This window comes from Mytilus trossulus, chromosome 8 (assembly GCF_036588685.1).
Source record: "Mytilus trossulus isolate FHL-02 chromosome 8, PNRI_Mtr1.1.1.hap1, whole genome shotgun sequence".
Classification (NCBI taxonomy): Eukaryota; Metazoa; Mollusca; class Bivalvia; order Mytilida; family Mytilidae; genus Mytilus; species Mytilus trossulus.
Window position 1 is genome coordinate 16,109,239 of NC_086380.1, and position 18,120 is coordinate 16,127,358.

The following is an 18,120-nucleotide window of genomic DNA, read 5'->3' on the forward strand; positions in this document are numbered from 1 at the left end:
GTAAGCTAAAAAGATAAGGTAGCAATTTTGGAACTGCTTTAAAGAAATGTCCTATTTGATTTTTTTAATTATCTCTGTAACTTTGTTTTCTTTACGTTTGTATACAAGCTGCCATGAAATTAGATTCCAAATAATCCATGAAATATACTTTAAGCTCAACTTTGTGTTCATGAAGTTTAAAGAGAGATAAGACAATCAATATGAGGAAAAGATATTAGATTTCTGTAAATCAAATTAAACTACCCCAAATTATTGCGTGCATTTATCATTGCAATTTTGTCATTTAAGACTTCAATGGGATTTTAATTTTTATTATTTTGAGAAAAATCTTCTTTAATTCATATAATATATTTATATTATTGCACATCCAACTCTGTCACATTTTTCGCAATAATAAAAACCTCACAATAATTTCTGAATTTACAGTATATCCCCCTTAAACTTGTCAGTTATAACCTATTGTAAGGTAACATATATTTCACTGAACATTTTAATTTAAAGTAAAGTCTGATTTTTATAAATACAAAACTTTTTAAAATAAAAGTGGTATGACATTTCTATTTTTTTTACATTTTTAAAGCAATTAAAAATTACTCCATATCACCTTTCAAATGACTGTACAGTTGCAATATAGAACTATTTTGAAACACCTTTATAAAAGCAATGAAGTAGAATTCAAATTTTAATGGATTGTAAGTATGTTTTTTTTCATCATTAAATGTAGCTCTTTCATGACATTATTGATAGAAGTTTGATAAAATTTCTGACCAGTAGCTCAGTTTGATTCAATAAAACAATTTGCAATTAGGTTGGACTTTTGAATAATTTGAAATAGGTGTAGAGAAACACTTCAAAATCAAGTACATTTTGTAACAGTAAAAGATGTGTATTCCTAGGATCAAAGTTTACAATAACACCTGAAAACAACATCCGATTTGTCTATTATTTTTGATGCTTTGAAAAGCTTGTGTATTTTGTGTTTCAAACTTTAACAACATCAAATGGTAGCTATTTATCTCCACCAGATACAAACTTTGACAACATTTATTTCTGAAATATGCTCGAGACCAAAGATCAGGAATGTCAAGACTACTTTAAAGAAGAGGGGACATGACCTTATTCTGGACGTCGTGGTTGGTTGTTTTTAAGCTTGGGATTTCAGGATTGATTCTTTCAGGATCCAGGAGTTTTTTCTTTGAATTTTGGGATGTCAGGATTTAAATTTCTTTAAATCGGGACCTCAGGATTTCATGTTTTTAAGCCCAGGTTTTTGGGATCGTGACCTCACCTACCCCCCTCAAAAGGTGAGGATCAGAGGTATACCAATACATCCTTAATTCCAGCTCCATCGTTTTTAATGCCTTTCCTTGCACCTAAATACTCCATCTGTCTATAGTTAAAGACTGTATTTTGCCTTCCTGATGCCTTTTGATTGTTTTTGTTGTTAAATTGCTGACTGATTGATATATACCCAAGTCACCTTTTATACATTTTCTGTCAGACAATAAAAGTTTTCAAGTTATTTTTTTATGTAGGATTACACATATCAAAATTTTAAGAATCAATTTTACATACATGTATATATTACAGCATGACTCAATTTGTAATAGTAAATGCCTAGATATATTAACATACAATCATATGCTAGCTTTTATTTACAGAAATATTTTTATCACAATTTGAAGTTGCAGAGTTATCTAACTTTTCTTGGTTGCTACTGTTACAAAATTTAGAATTCTGTGAACAACAAGATGTTTGTTCTCCAGTTTTTTCTTTCGGTTCCTTTTTGATAATAGTTCTTGGTTTTCTTTGTCTCTGCGGTCTATGGACCTCATTATTAACAGTCCAAGCTCCTAGGCTATCATTTGCATAAAAGTCCATGGGGTATCTTGATTGCCACTGAACATGTTCCAATGCCACTGAAAGCTGAAATAAAATAAAATGTTATGTATTTATGACATAAAGTTGTGTAACTCTTTGTGAGAAAATTTCTTTTGGTTATCTATTCACTATCTTATCAAATTGACGTTAAATATTTTAGTATAGTTTAAAAATGGTTACACTATTCCAACAGTTGCAATTAAGTCTGATGGTTCTGTACTCTAAAGTTGGTTTGAAAAGTGTTGAAATTAACAACATAATTGAATGATAATGCAGCCATTTCAACAAACCAAAAACGAATTCAATTCGAATTAAATGTACATGTGAACGAGGCATTAGTGATTACTAGAAAACTCTTGTGTGTCAAACCACATACTTAAAGGGAAAATTCACGATTTTTTACTTATGGTTTAAATATGTTCATTATGACATAATATATATATTCACAAAGTTTTATCGCTAAATGTGCAGTAATAAAGGAGAAATTCAATATTTATTGAAAAAATATTAACTATTTCCTGTAGGTCGTGACGTTTTTCTCCTGGTTTTTGCATGCCGGGATTTAAATACAATCATTAAAAGTCTTGGTTTTTAATCATATTTTAACGTAATCGTAAGCGCGCCGATGACTTATGCTTTATCTAAATAACCATCCGATAATGAGAAGATAAAACGCACAGACGTTCAATTGTACATATTCATGAGATAAATTTTCTATGTTAAACGTATATATTCGAATTATTTTTGTAGACAACACAAAAAGTTATAAATTTATTTTTAATTAATATATTTTCGGACTGATAAGGTGAACAAAGTAAAGTACAATAATCTGTAAAGACAATATGTTGGTGTACTCTTATTGACCTTTTACTATCTCTGCTATGACTTGGTTCATTCGATGTGTGTATTCACAGTTCTGTGGCAATACTCGTAAATGGTTTGTTGAAAGGTAAATTGTTATTTGCACTTCGGTATTTAACAACGCCTCTTGGGCACACCTTGCCAGGTGTGACTGTCTATTTGGATCAGTGAATTATAAGACAAGGGAGCATTCAATACATATATTTAAAATATATATTCAAGTTGGTGACAAATAAAAATTGATCGCCGTAGAATTATTTAATTATGTTTGGTGCTATTATTTATTTGAATTCAAATAAGTTAATTTACTAAGAAATACAATTTTCGGTTAAAGACGGGAAACTTAAATCATATGTCCGATTGAAATGATTTACACCTTTTGTCCTTGATTGATGTCTAATAAAAAGGAGAACTTAGAAATTATAAATAGCTTTACCAAAGTATTTTTATTTGTCTTTATTAGGCAAATAAATGAATGAGAACACTTAGATTTAGACTTTTTAAAAGCCACGTATAAATTAATAACTGGAACTCACGGACGATAACTCTACAGAAGCAGAATATAATATGAACAAATAAAGAAAAAATATTTTTCTACTTGAGAAGTTTTAAAAAATTGACAGCAAATTTAAGGTCTTCTTGGAATGGAATCGAAAAAATTACGAATAGATATTCTTTATCAAGTGTGAAAAATGTCAACCAAATTTAATCATAATCGGGGACGTCCTTATTGAAATAGTCTTCGTCTCACAACGTATTATACTTAATAACTATTTGACCAAAGATGTTTAAAAACAAAAGACAACGAATTTAATGTCATCTTTCCCTATTTTTGAATGTAATTATAAGTCTGTTCAACTGGCAAGAATATCCCTAAAGTGGACAAATATTTGACAAGCAGTTTATTCTTTAAATTTGCTGTCATTGAATATCAAGAAAGAAAATAAATCCCGAAAATGATTTGAAACTTTAATACTCAATAGCTTTCCTAGAAAATATTCACATCCCTCGGGGATTATTAGTGTACATCCAGTTGCATATGTCAGAACAATTGTGGTGATGACGAATTTCTTTATTTATTCGAGAACAATCTAATTGATATATAAATCTGTAATTTTACTATGTTCATAAATTCGATAAACCAAAGCAAGTTATAGATCGACCTGTATTTAAATCAAATTGGTCCTCTTCTTCTTCTTCTTTTGGTATACAATAGTCTATCGAATTGGATGATTACATACTGTTGGTATACGTGGACTAGTCTATTTACAAAACTTTTACCCCAATTTGCACAAAATGTATGTTTCTTTCTTATGTTCAATGTATACATGTATATATTTTAAATTGCGCTGTAGTTCCGTAACTTTCTATCCAGGCGTATAAACGAATCGTCGACAAGTGCGCACATTTTTTTAATCAACATTTCTGGAATGATCCAACTATGTCCTTTACTATTGACAACGAGTAAATATTACATTTTCCCAAAGACATATAATACAATTATATGTCTCTGATTTTCCCAAATTAACCCTTGGAAAAAATACGTATATTTGTATATCTTCAATTTTTTTTAATTTTTTTTTTGTATCATTTTTTTTTTATAAATAATATTCTTTACACCAGAAATTTTATTTATAAACAAGATATGAGTTAAGTAATGACTAGTATATTATATCACTTTCGGACACGCAAGACAGAGATGTATATTATACATGCACCTGATAGTTCAAAATGGAAAGTTATAAGTTTTCGGCCGTGTACACTGATCAATACCTACAGAAGTGAAACGATGCATGAACTTGCAAGACTGACAGGAAATCGCTTGAATACCTAGACGTGTCACCTTACACCCCTCACAATACCTTTGGGAGTAATACCTTAAGCCATGCGGGTGATCAGTGGAGCAAAGATCCTAATTTATTTGAATAAAGTATATTACTTTAAGGAATTATGAACGAATTAGATTTTCGAAAACAATTTTCACGGAACACTTATTTATGATTTGAACTTTGACTTTTTAACTAATTCCAATATTAACAGTTTAAAAATAACAGACTATATGGTTATTAAAAAAATAAGAACATTTTCCGTATCAAGTTAGTTAGTCAGATAAAACAACCGTACGATTGACAAGATATCAACACGTAATTAAGACTACATCGGTTACTGTAGTTTTGTTTCTTTGTGGTTTATAGACATATCGTGATTTTTATTTGGACAAGATAACAAAATGGCGGAAGGCAGAGAACTGATACTCAAAATTTAAAATCGATGGTGATCTCTTATCTAGCGGAATAAAACTTTAATATTTATAAATTTTAGCATTTTTATACAGAATGGACATAATATCAATTTTTGATTTTTTTGCGAAGTTTCCCTTTAAGCACACCAGCTACCGAAACAATACCATCACATTTAGGTAGATCACACCATAATGTTTTTTAAACTTTGTCATATTTACCTCATAGGGACTTAACAGAGGTTTCTCAAAAGCCATTCCCCAGTCAATGGAAAGTCTGGGACAAGCTACCTGAACCCATCTGTAAACATAGATAAAACAGTAGTCTGTTACATAAAGTTTAGTTTCTCACATTTAAAAATATGACAATGAACTCATTGACTTTAATATTTTTTTATGATAAAACACTAAAATAATAACTAGTTAGAGAAGATTTCAACAAGAATGTGTCCATAAAACACAGTTGGACTTGAACTTCAACTTCATCAAAAACTAAAAAAATGTTTGTTTTTGTCCCCTTTTAGGCCTCTTATTTCTAAACAGTTGGGACCTTTATCCCAAAAATTAATCCCAACCTTCCTGTTGTGGTATTGAACCTTCTTAAAAATGTTCATAGAGATCCATTCACTTAAACTAAAGTTTAAGTCCAAAAACCAATGTGTTTTCAGACAACAACGCAGACGATGTCATCATACCATTATACCATCAAAAAAAAAAATTTGTTGTCGTATTATAGCATAATGCCCCTAAATGCATACTACTTTGGGATTATCTTACCTATATAAAAACATTTCATTGATTTACATAATATCTAATTTATAAAAAAATCCATTTTGCATTGATAGTAAATAGAATTTCGTAATTAAAATACAGAAATAACCTAAGTTTAACATTTCACATGAATACAGTATATTTTGATCATAATTAACAGAACTATCTGGATTTTTTTGTGTATTATGAGCATGTTCAGGATTTAATTTTATAATAAGTTCATATAATCTGAAAAATACTTACGCATCTACGTCTGTAAAAAGTTTTAGTTTATCTGGGAAAATCTCAGATAACATCACTAAAACATATTCTCTCCCAGAATCTGTTATTTTCTGTTGTAAATGCTGTAATAAAAATACACATATTTAATTTTTTATGTAATCAAATTTGTTTAAGATCAAAGAAAAAAACAATCAATTGATATAATTTTCATAACAATCCTACAAAAAATATAGGAACGGAATATGTACAATGTCATATTCTATATAATTCAAATTTTCAAGGGGCATAACTCTTAAAAACTTGATGAGTATTGTTTTCTAACTAGCTGATATAAACCTTTTAGGAATAATTGCACAAGTAATGGCACAATCAATGTAATCTTTAGAGCACATGAATGAAAATTTTCCATATAATTTTTATTTTAAATCAACTTGATCTCTACTTGAATGGAAAAATAACTTGAACACTTGTATTTACTGCTTCTTCAATGCAATAACATTGGTGTCTTAAGCTTGCGATTATATACAGCTAGCCTGAATTAGATTAATATGTCTTAGAAGTTTGAGATGTTTTTCTGGGGACTGTTACCTTGTCAACCAATAACTTATTTCAAATTCTCGCGCTAATATTCATGTTATATTTTCCAATGGTAGTTAACCACCAATCCATGTGTCATACTTACGTCGAATACTTTAGGAGATCCTTGTCTACCAAGTGTCCCCAGAATAATACCAAACTTTTTAGCTTTAGAAGCTGTCTGTATTGCTTGCTGTCTTATTTGGTGCATTTTCTCAATCTCATAGTACTCATGTGAGAAAACTTTACTGTAAGGATCATATCTGTAACACATTAAATAATTTGAATCACCAAATTGTTAATTCAAAAGAAACATTGTAAACTCTTATCATGTGTTATCAATGATATTATACAATTTATATTGACAGATAAATAGTGACAAATCATCTATATTCCAGTTCATAGATGTGTATTTCCTCTGTGTAAGTATTTTTTTATAAGGCTACACAGACAAATTTTGCTCACATGAATTTAAATTCATGTGAATTTGATGTAAACGAAATTTGCAAATGTAAATCAATTGAAAAATATAAAAGAGAGTGTAAATGTTGAGCATAGTCTAGATAGCTAATTTTATGTTATAAATCTCTGGGGATAGCAAAACCTTTTTTCTAATGATTTCAACTTTAAATGAGCAAATGACTGCAACAATATTGTTTTATGTCAGCACAGGAGAATGGACTACAAGGCTGATGTTACCCTCAAAATAATATATGATAAATTGTCTATCTGGATGGTATTAACCGAGTAGTTTGTTTTTACATGATTAAGTTAAAATGGTTAATAATTGAACAAATAAGGCAATCACAAGATTGTATTTTTCAAATCTTACATTACGATCGCTGTTGTAATGTAGCAAATAATTCAATTATGAATGCTTTCTTTAACCAAAAAAAATACAGTCAGAAATGATATGAACTGCTGATGTACTTGGAACTGTACCTGTATGCTTGAATATCAGGATTACCAATCATAATAGATTCTAAGTGAAATCTTCCATCACCAAGGTAACTGCAAATAAAACATCATTATAATACATATATTACTATATCTAAGTCTTTTGAATAAGGTGTGTCAGTAGGTTACACAATGGAACTGAATGTTTCATAAAGACAAACTATACCTTATAAAAGTAGAATGAATATAACACATTGATGATATGAACCAGGTGTATTTAAAACTCAGAGTTTCTTCATTTGGAACCCTTAGTGCAAAACTTCCTTGTAAGCAGCCACCCTATTTCTTGGAAAAAGTGAAAAACAAGTCTTAAGATTAGTGTTCTTGTGGATGTATATGAAGAATACATATGCAAATGAACCTAGACGAAACGCGCGTCTGGCGTGTATCCTAAATTTAGTCCTAATATCTATGATGAGTTTAATTTAAATTATATGCAAATGATCCTGGAATCTTTCTACACAGAAATGAAGAATTCAGATTAGGAAAATTTTGTTTTTTACCTCAAGCTGGGCTCTCAAGTGGGAAATATTTGCAGTAATCAGTTTTCGTTTCTTGTGGTAAAAGGAAATTAATAAACACATAAGTGAAAATACTTCAGTAAAAACCCTTTTTTTAAATTAACAAAATGTGCAATTTCTTTTGTTTAATGGTCTGTCTTAGTTAAACTTTATGTATCTATAATGAAAAATAAAGAGATAAACACAATAGATTTCGTTTATATCTATATCTTACTTACATGATGGCTGTGGTATCTGGTGTAAGTTTAGGAGATGTACAACCCAGTATTTCTCCAGGGGACAAAGGTTTGGACTGAGGTATAGTTATGGTGAAATCTTCTCTCAAAACACCAGCTGAAGACTACAGGAATAAATATTTTAAACAGTGATTAAAATACAGACCATGTAATGCATTGGTTGTCATTGATTGCTGTCTTTCATATTTGATTTTGGTTGTTTTGTGCACAAACAGACAGCACAAAACTGGCCATTTGCTTTCTCATTAAAGATTGTTTTACAATTTGTCATGATGTGGCTTTATAGTTTACTATTAGTTTGGAATTGGTCCTTGTTGAAGGAGGAACCATGACCTATAGTTCTTACATTAACTTCACTTAAACTTGGGGTGGATAATAGTCTTTTGGTGACCTTCTGCTGTTGTTTTTGCTATGGGCGGGTTGTTGTTCCTTTGACACATTCCCCATTTCCATTCTCAATTTTATGACTCACCTGGAAATTGTGAAATATTTTTGTGTGTCCTTGGATTGCTGTCTCATTGACATTCATCCAACTTCTTTTTCATGTCTAGTATCCATATATATTCTTAATGTGTGTGCAAAGTATTTACATTCCGTATGATATTAGTTCCAAAAACTGTTGATGCTTAAAAAAAACTATGATATAAAAAAATGAATGTTCCTCCAATAAAACACCTACTTTCTTTCACAAGGAAAGGAAAATTAATATTACTTTCTTGAAATCTTAAGTTGTGATCTAACATACAAATAATATTTCTTCCAATTTCAAACCCTATCTATAAGAATAGTACCTGTAGAGCTGCAACAAACTGAATCGTGCTGACAAGTGCCAGATGGTCTCCTGGTTTAAAGTTATGTTTCAGAGTGTCCATAAAATGCATCATGTCGATAGCTATATCAACAAAAACATACAGCATCTGTATACCTTCTGTTCTGTCTATAGGTACTACAAATATAAGTATAAGCATGAATAATTTAATTTTGGATGAAACGCGTCTTCTAATTGGCTGGTTTTCTACGGTTTAAAATGGAATTTAGAATTAAATTATAAGAAATGACTGTAATATCTTTTCTGTCTATTCGAAATAACATGAAAAATGTGGTGCACACTGTTAAATAACCCGCTACGCGCGTTATTAAGTATGCACCAAATATTTTATGTTATTTCTTCATAGACAGAAAAAATATTACAGTCATTCCTTAATAAATAAAAAAAAAAAATTGTTGATATCAAGCTTTCTGCTTTGTGTACCAAAAACATAACAAAAGCAGTAAAATATATGCATTTTGTAAAAGGTGTAAGCTTATAAACAATGCAAACATTCCTATTCAAACCAGTATATGGGTAGAAAGATTGTTATTTGCTTAACATTAAGTGGTACTAATCATGAAATCTAAGATAACTATAGTACTTTATTAATTAATGAAAATTTGTGGTATGATAATTTAAATTACTGTAAATATGTATGAAAATGATACATCTAACTGACATTTACGGTTTGTGTTACACAATCTTTCGTTTTCTGGAGAGAAAAAAATCGTGGACTGTTTGTTCATGTTTTGAACTTTTTATTACCTTTGTTGCGATTTTGAATATTTTTGAATATGCTGAGAAGGATCTCATTCTCAGTTTTTAGAAAAATCTTTCCACAATAACAATCAAAGCATTTACATTTATTATTCACTTATTATACTTTTAAACAACTTACTTAGACAACTGTGACCGTAATGTACCATCAGATCACAACCAAGAGCTTTGGCAGTGTAGTCATCAACACAGCAAGCTCCATAGGTAACATCACCCATGATCAATGTATCGGCATCTGTAAATCTGAAAATAACCAAATTATTGTGTTATCTTTAGTTACATATAGATTCTTACATTGATACCAGTGGATTATCGGATTTATCCAATCGAGATAGTTAAATTATCAATTTTAAAGTCCGAGCCGCCTCGGCGAGGACTTTAAAATTTATAATTTAACTTTCGAGATTGGATAAATCCGATAATCCACGAGTAACTATGTAAGAATCTGTTTCTCTAATGATTAAAAGACAAACTTTTCTTTTTTTGTTAACCGAAAATCCCCCTTCGAGTGCCTTTCACATTGCACGAAGTTGTCAATTTCATTAACACCTGTTATCATATTTTGATTCATCCAGTCAGCTAAAAAGGTCATGACCCTTAAAATCATCCAATGATCTTTTGAGATCACCAGCAACTACACGTTCATTAAATTTTTTTATACAATGGGTTCGAAAAGGGATAATTTTCCATAGAATTAGAGAAACAGTTTTATTCCATAGGAGTGAGGACATTAAATAAAATGTGTACCATGTGCTGTGATTCTACAAATATTACCATTACATAATAATTGAATACAATTTTTTTAGCAGTTCAACATGTGTAAACTATAGCTTTGAAAAAGCAGATCTTGATTAACTACAATTCAAAGAGTATGAATACAGTATTTGTACAATTTTGCATATGCACATATTTTCACAAATCAAGTATTGCTGATGCATTTGTATATCTTATTTGAGAGGGGGTAAGACCTATATCAGGATCTCAGTATTTTGTGTTTTTAAGCCCAGGATTTCGGGATCAGGAACAAGGGTCCGGAAACCATCATATATGCAAGACTGATTCGGAACTCCTCCTACATCCCCCCCCCCCCCATTATTTTGCTTAATTTAAAAATTTGTATTTGTAAATTTAAATAAATAATTAGAATTTTCATAAAGTCATGAAAGTCCTTTATAGCTATATAAAATAAAACTGGCTGCTTACAAAAAACAATGAATATACAATCGTCTGTTATGTAAATGTATTCTTTGAATTGGTTGAAAACATTACAATTGTCATTTGATAGCTATAGAGTATTATAGTTAATAAACAGTTTTTATCCATTAGTGGCCACTTTTAGGTTGGGTTATTGTCTCTATGACATATTCACCAATTCATATTTCAATTTTATTTACATGCACTGTGTGTATTTATTTCCACAAAAAATATACCTACAGAAAATAACATAAAACTAGAGGCTCTAAAGAGCCTGTGTCGCTCACCTTGGTCTATGTGAATATTAAACAAAGGACGCAGATGGATTCATGACAAAATTGTGTTTTTGTGATGGTGAAGTGTTTGTACATCTTATTTTACTGAACATTCTTGCTGCTTACAATTATTTCTATCTATATTGAACTTGGCCCAGTAGTTTCAGTGGAAAATGTTAGTTAAAATTTACAAATTTCATGAAAATTGTTAAAAGTTGACTATAAAGGGCAATAACTCCTAAAGGGGTCAACTGATACAATAATATTCAAGATAATAAGCGAAAACGGACAAAATTTCCCTAAAATTACCAATTCAGGGGCAGCAACCCAACAACGGGTTGTCTGATTCATTTGAAAATTTCAGGGAAGATAGATCTTGATCTGATAAACAGTTAAACCTTGTGTGATTTGCTCAAAATGCTTTGGTTTTTGAGTTATAAGCCAAAAACTGCATTTTACCCCACTGTTCTATTTTTAGCCATGGCAGCCATCTTGGTTGTTTGACCAGGTCACGCCACACATTTTTTTAAACTAGATACCCCAAAGATGATTGTGGTCAAGTTTGGATTAATTTGGCCTGGTAGTTTCAGAGGAGAAGATGTTTGTAAAAGATTACTAAGATTAACGAAAAATGGTAAAAATATCAAAATAAAGGGCAATAACTCTTAAAGGGGTCAACTGACCATTTTGGTTATGTTGACTTATTTGTAGATCTTACTTTGCTGAACATTATTGCTGTTTACAGTTTATCTCTATCTATATTGACATTCAAGATAATAACCAAAAACAGCAAAATTTCCCTAAAATTACCAATTCAGGGGCAGCAACCCAACAACGGGTAGTCCGATTCATCTGAAAATGTCAGGGCAAATAGGTCTTGACCTGATAAACAATTTAACTCCATCAGATATGCTCTAAAAGGTTTGGTTTATGAGTTATAAGCCAAAAACTGCATTTTACCCTTATGTTCTATTTTTAGCCATGGCGTCCATCTTGGTTGGTTTGACGGGTCACGCCCATAGATGCCAACCCCTTTTGAGACAATCAGTAACAAACTATCAAATTTTCCGTATTTTTGAAAAGTTTTCAGTAATCATTCAAAAACTTGCATTTACCAATAAAAATTACTGACGAGTGGTTGCAAAATGATGTGCACTAAAATTTGTCGTTCAACATGTTGTCTGTAGTATGAATTCCATTCATTAATTGTTTAGATGTTCTCGACTCGTACATTTTCGTTTTGTCAAGGAGAAGTAGAGAAAAGGGGAAAGCTACTTCATAAAATGCAAGTTTTCCTCTTCGGAAGTCAGTTAGTTCCCATCAATAGGTTGATAACTCACGAGAAACCGGAAACATTACATTGTCGTTTTCTAAATACCGGACCAGGACGGAAAAGTAATGATAAAAATCCGCGATTTACAAAATTGAACGGCGATGATTGGGAATCCGTAACTATTCGACTTTGACCGTAATAGCGTAGTTTGTATCGCAAAATCGGAAAAAATACGGAAAAATCGTAATGGTTGGCATCTATGCACGCCACACATTTTTTAAACTAGATACTCCAATAATGATTGTGGCCAAGTTTGGTTTAATTTGGCCTGGTAGTTGTAGAGGAGAAGATTTTTGTAAACGATTACTAAGATTAACGAAAAATTGTTAAAAATTGACTATAAAGGGCAATAACTCCTAAAGGAGTCAACTGACCATTTTGGTTATGTTGACTTATTTGTAGATCTTACTTTGCTGAACATTATTGCTGTTTACAGTTTATCTCTATCTACAATAATATTCAAGATAATAAGCCAAAATGGACAAAATTTCCCTAAAATTACCAATTCAGGGGCAGCAACCCAACAACGGGTTGTCCGATTCATCTGAAAATTTCAGGGCAGATAGATCCTGACCTGATTAACAATTTAACCCCATGTCAGATTTGCTTTAAATGCTTTGGTTTTTGAGTTATAAGCCAAAAACTGCATTTTACCCCTATGTTCTATTTTTAGCCATGGCGGCCATCTTGGTTGGTTTGAAGAGTCACGCCACACATTTTTTAAACTAGATACCCCAATGATGATTATGTTCAAGTTTGATTTAATTTGGCCCAGTAGTTTTTGAGGAGAAGATTTTTGTAAAAGTTAACGACGACGACGACGACGGACGCCAAGTGATGAGAAAAGCTCACTTGGCCCTTCGGGCCAGGTGAGCTAAAAATTAAGACATAAAAATCAAGAATGTGTCCCCAGTACACAGACGCCCCATCTGCACTATCATTTTTATGTTTCATGGACTGTGAAAATGGAGGGAATTCTCTTATTTGGCATTAAAATTAGAAAGATCATATCATAGGGAACATATGTACTTAGTTTAAAGTTGAATGGACCTCCACTTCATCAAAAACTACCTTGACAAAAACTTTAACCTAAAGCAGATGAATGGACAAACTGATGAACAGACAGACGGACGAACAGACCAGAAAACATAATGCCCATAAATGGGGCATAAAAAGCACTATACAAGAATCCATAAAAGTCTGACATCAACCAACACTTACTCTTCTATAATATCTGCTATAACACATGCAAATACTAGTAAACCTTCTGGAAACTGTAGGGCAACTGAAAAAAAGAATATGGTATGGATTTTATCTCTTTATTTTGGAAAAAGTAAGTATAGTTGTTAGTGTCTTTGTCATTTGGTTACTGAAGGAGAGTTGTCTCATTGGTAATTATACCACATCTTCTTACTTTTATATAAATTAGAATCATTTACCTTTTGAGTAGGTAAAGTAGACAAATTAAGATATTTTTCAGAAAAGGTAAACAATTTATGAAATTTTTATCATTTGATTGAAACAGCTAAAAAATTTATTTTTTTCTATTCTAATCTCCATTTACAATGATTGATGTATTTTGATATAATAATCTCCAACACTTATTTGAAACATTTGAAATAGTTTAAATTATCTCCCTTAGAACAATAGGGAAAAAAAATAACATTTTAGTTTTAAGCTTGTTTGAGTTGTACACTGGCTTCAATCTTTCTATCTTTTTTCTAAATCACCTTTTGCAATTGTTTTACACCTTCTTGAGATGATTTATCAAATGTTTCAATACCATGTCTAGTCAAAACAAAATTTTAAAAGAATCCTTCCAATATGTCCAAAGTAAGCATTTGTTTTTCAGTTATTTCACTACAAACATTGTATCACAAGAGAGTTTAAATATCCTGTGTTTGAAAAAAGGCATTTTTGCACCTGTCCCAAGTCAGGAGCCTCTGGCCTTTGTTTGTCTTGTATTATTTTAATTTTAGTTTCTTGTGTACAATTTGGAAATTAGTATGGCGTTCCTTATCACTGAACTAGTATATATTTGTTTAGGTGCCAGCTGAAGGACGCCTCCAGTTGCGGAAATTTCTCGGTACATTGAAGACCTGTTGGTGGCCTTCTGCTGTTGTTTTTTCTATGGTTGGGTTGTTGTCTCTTTGACACATTCCTCATTTCCATTCTCAACTTTATTTTCCACAAGCATTAGCAATAATTTATAAAATGCTATCATTTATTCAGTACATGTAAACTGTAAACCAACTAATTTTCATGAGCAATTTATTTTTCACGACTTTTGCAAGTAGAAAATAACGTGATTATCAAAAAACTTGGTATCATCCTTATTAATCTACATGAAGTTAATTTGAGTATCTCAAAATTAAATCACTGTGAAATTGTCTAGAAAGGGATAAACATAAATTGTCAGCAAAATTAAGTTGGTTTTACAATATAATAAATATCATACCTCTTTTTGCTTCTATCATCTTGATCTTCCATATTGTTTTACAGATTTCAAAGTTGTAGTTATCTGGAAGCTGCAACGCAAACAATTAGAATGAAATATGCAATATATAAATTAAAGCTTTCATTGATACTGGAAAAATCTACACATTATTTAAAAGAGCTTGCAATTGCAAGTTAAATCCAAAATCATTTGAATACAATGTACATTATCCAGTAAATAACAGCATTCAAATCATACATGTAAATAATGGCATAACTGAGATTGAATTGTCTCCCATTGTATTTATAAGAATGTTGTCTAGGGCTGTACGCACAGTAAAGTATTTTGGAAAATAAATGTTGGAAAACAAAATTCTTACCACATCTCCTTTTTTTCACATTTAACATGTTTAAGATACTGACAAATACAATTGGCATTTTTTTCCAATTACAATGTAATTAAAAATGTTTTCATTTTACTCTTACTTCAAAGTGATAATCATGATAATAATGAGAAAACAAATATTATCAAGATGTAAAAAATTAGTGAAAGATGATAAAAATTGTGCTTTAGACTGCCACTTGCGATTATTTGCACATACATGTCTCAAATCAAATTTTGATGAAAGAGTTAGATTTGCTAGCAAAAAAATAAAACAGTATTAAAATGCTGTTTTACCTAATGAATTACATGTAGTATACCTTTCCTACTGCAACTTTTAATTTGGGATCATTTAATATTTCATCTGGAATCTGATTCAGAATTTTCTTTGGTCCTCCACCTGAAAATAATTATATAGTGTATTATCATTGCATGGTTGGAATAGGGATAGGCCAAAAATAAAATGTAAGTTGTTTGATGTTGCCTATATCTACCCACCTGAAAAAGCAGCCTACCAAAATAGCGTTAATTTTGATGACACGAAATTAATTCAATTTTTTTTTGTAATGATTTTTTTTCAGCTCCAGCATGTCTAACATTGTTACTTGTGTAAAACCAGCTGAAAAAGTAAAATAACAAAAATACCGAACTCTGAGTTTGTAACAAAAAGTTTGTACTTTTATTGCGCCCAAAAAATATTTAAAAATCTATACATGTACCTTCCTACCCAACTAGGGCATGCAACGTCAATAAAAGATTTGCCTGAGGGTATCCTCACCCATGCATCGGTACACAGATGTTACAAGATGTAGTACATATATGAGTGCCAATGAAAAAACTCTCTATCCAAGTCAGAATTTGTAAAATGTAAACCATTATAGGTCAAAGTATATTTTCAACTCGGGGGGGGCCTTGGCTAACACATAATAATAAAATAGTGTCTTTTGTCTATTGTCCTGATCCAACATCCTTTCATACTTTTATAAACAATATATGAGCTGCGTCGTATAGAAATCGACCTTATGCAAATGCAAATACTTATGATAATTTACTTCTGGTTGGAAATTGCAAAGAATACAACATAGATCTATGCAAAGTGTTTAAAATTGAGTTGATATACATGATATAAGAAACTTTCACAACAGACCAACATTTATTTATTTTTGTAACTGATTGTTCCAAAATCAATCAAATTCATATGCATGTAAATGTATTAGTTCACTTGCATAAGGTCAATTTCTATACAATGCAGCTCATATATTGTGTATGAAATAAAGGAAAATAAAAAGCCTACAATCTTATATACTGTGTATATTTGCACAGAAACTACATCATTGGTAACTGTGTTCAGTTGGTTGTCCTGGTTAGTGTGGAGCTGTTTAAACAAGTGAAACTGCGAGCTACTGCTCACTGATGATACCCCCGCCGCAAGTGGATAATATTAATAGTGTAAAAATATGCAAGTGCTCGGTAAACAGGAAGTTGTCGAGTGATGAATCTGAAAACGCATCACAAGGTATAGCTGACTTATATAAATCCTGAAACCAAATTTCAGAAATCCTTGTATTGTAGTTCCTGAGAAAAATGTGACGAAAATTTTCACTTTGGCTATCATGTGTAAAATCATACAAGTGTTCGATAAACAGGAAGTCGATGAATGATGAATCTGAAAACGCATCACACGGTATGGCTGACATATATAAATGGTGACACCAAATTACAAAAAGGGTGGATGTGTAGTTCCTGAGAAAAATGTGACGAAAGTTTCATGGGACGGACTGACTGCCAGATGGATGGATGGACGGACTGACAGACAGAGGTAAAACAGTATACCCCCCTTTTTTGAAAGCAGGGGTATAAAAATCCATAAGTGCTATCAAAGCAAAATGAAGAATATTACAAACTTTGATCATTGGTGCCTTCCGTAAACACTTACAACTTCTTATTGCCTATGTGGCTCATTGTGTGTTATGTTGTCTTGAATCAAATACGTTAAGTATATTGCCGTTCATTAATTATAAGTGCGGAAATGCAGATCATATAAAGTCTATTCCATGATTCTACACATGACACTAAGTGACTATCGACTTGGATCCCGCTATATATATTCACCTTGTTCTATATATACATGATATATGTAATATGTGCATTGATTAAGACAGGCAAACTATTCTAACTTGACTGGTCATAATTTGTACATATAAACCATGTTATCAGCTGTTTATTATCACTTCAAATTATTTACATTTATATATACAAATCATAATGCTAATTTGATACCCATGGATGGTTTAATTTTTACTGTAATTATGCTAATTATACATTGGTCAAATAGTGTACATCAACAGAGGGCAAAAACGCATTATCTAAAAATGTTTTTACCAGAGAAAACTTTCCTCTCTTGCTTTGCAACAACTATGTTGGCTGTTGTCTGGGTTTTAGTTTCCATCAAGGGGAGACAATTCCTAAACTCTAAGAGCGAAAGAACGGGAACAGATCCGCTATTTTGTGTACGGGTAGTGTCTAAAATTCATCAGTCATTCACCGAAAAAAAGTAAAAGTACAATTAGAATTCCTTTAAACCAGCAACAATTAGTGTAATTGTCGATGTTTACTCAGAAAATTGTGTAAACAAACAGGTGCGTGTT

The 18,120-nt window shown here is 31.2% G+C and overlaps 1 protein-coding gene across 1 annotated transcript; it reads right to left on the minus strand.

Moving 5' to 3' along the window:
- Positions 1 to 1,583: 1,583 nt before the first annotated feature.
- On the minus strand, positions 1,584 to 18,116 carry LOC134680610 (2-(3-amino-3-carboxypropyl)histidine synthase subunit 1-like). The gene is made up of 12 exons (XM_063539719.1): positions 17,855 to 18,116; positions 15,793 to 15,872; positions 15,113 to 15,182; positions 13,876 to 13,939; positions 9,974 to 10,095; positions 9,056 to 9,210; positions 8,247 to 8,368; positions 7,493 to 7,561; positions 6,657 to 6,813; positions 5,996 to 6,096; positions 5,204 to 5,282; positions 1,584 to 1,926 (listed from the first exon to the last, which is right to left on the minus strand). Exons 1-12 carry the CDS (start codon positions 17,919 to 17,921, stop codon positions 1,645 to 1,647), a joined length of 1,368 nt encoding a protein of 455 aa, XP_063395789.1. The 5' UTR covers positions 17,922 to 18,116; the 3' UTR covers positions 1,584 to 1,644.
- Between the last annotated feature and the right edge of the window lie 4 nt (positions 18,117 to 18,120).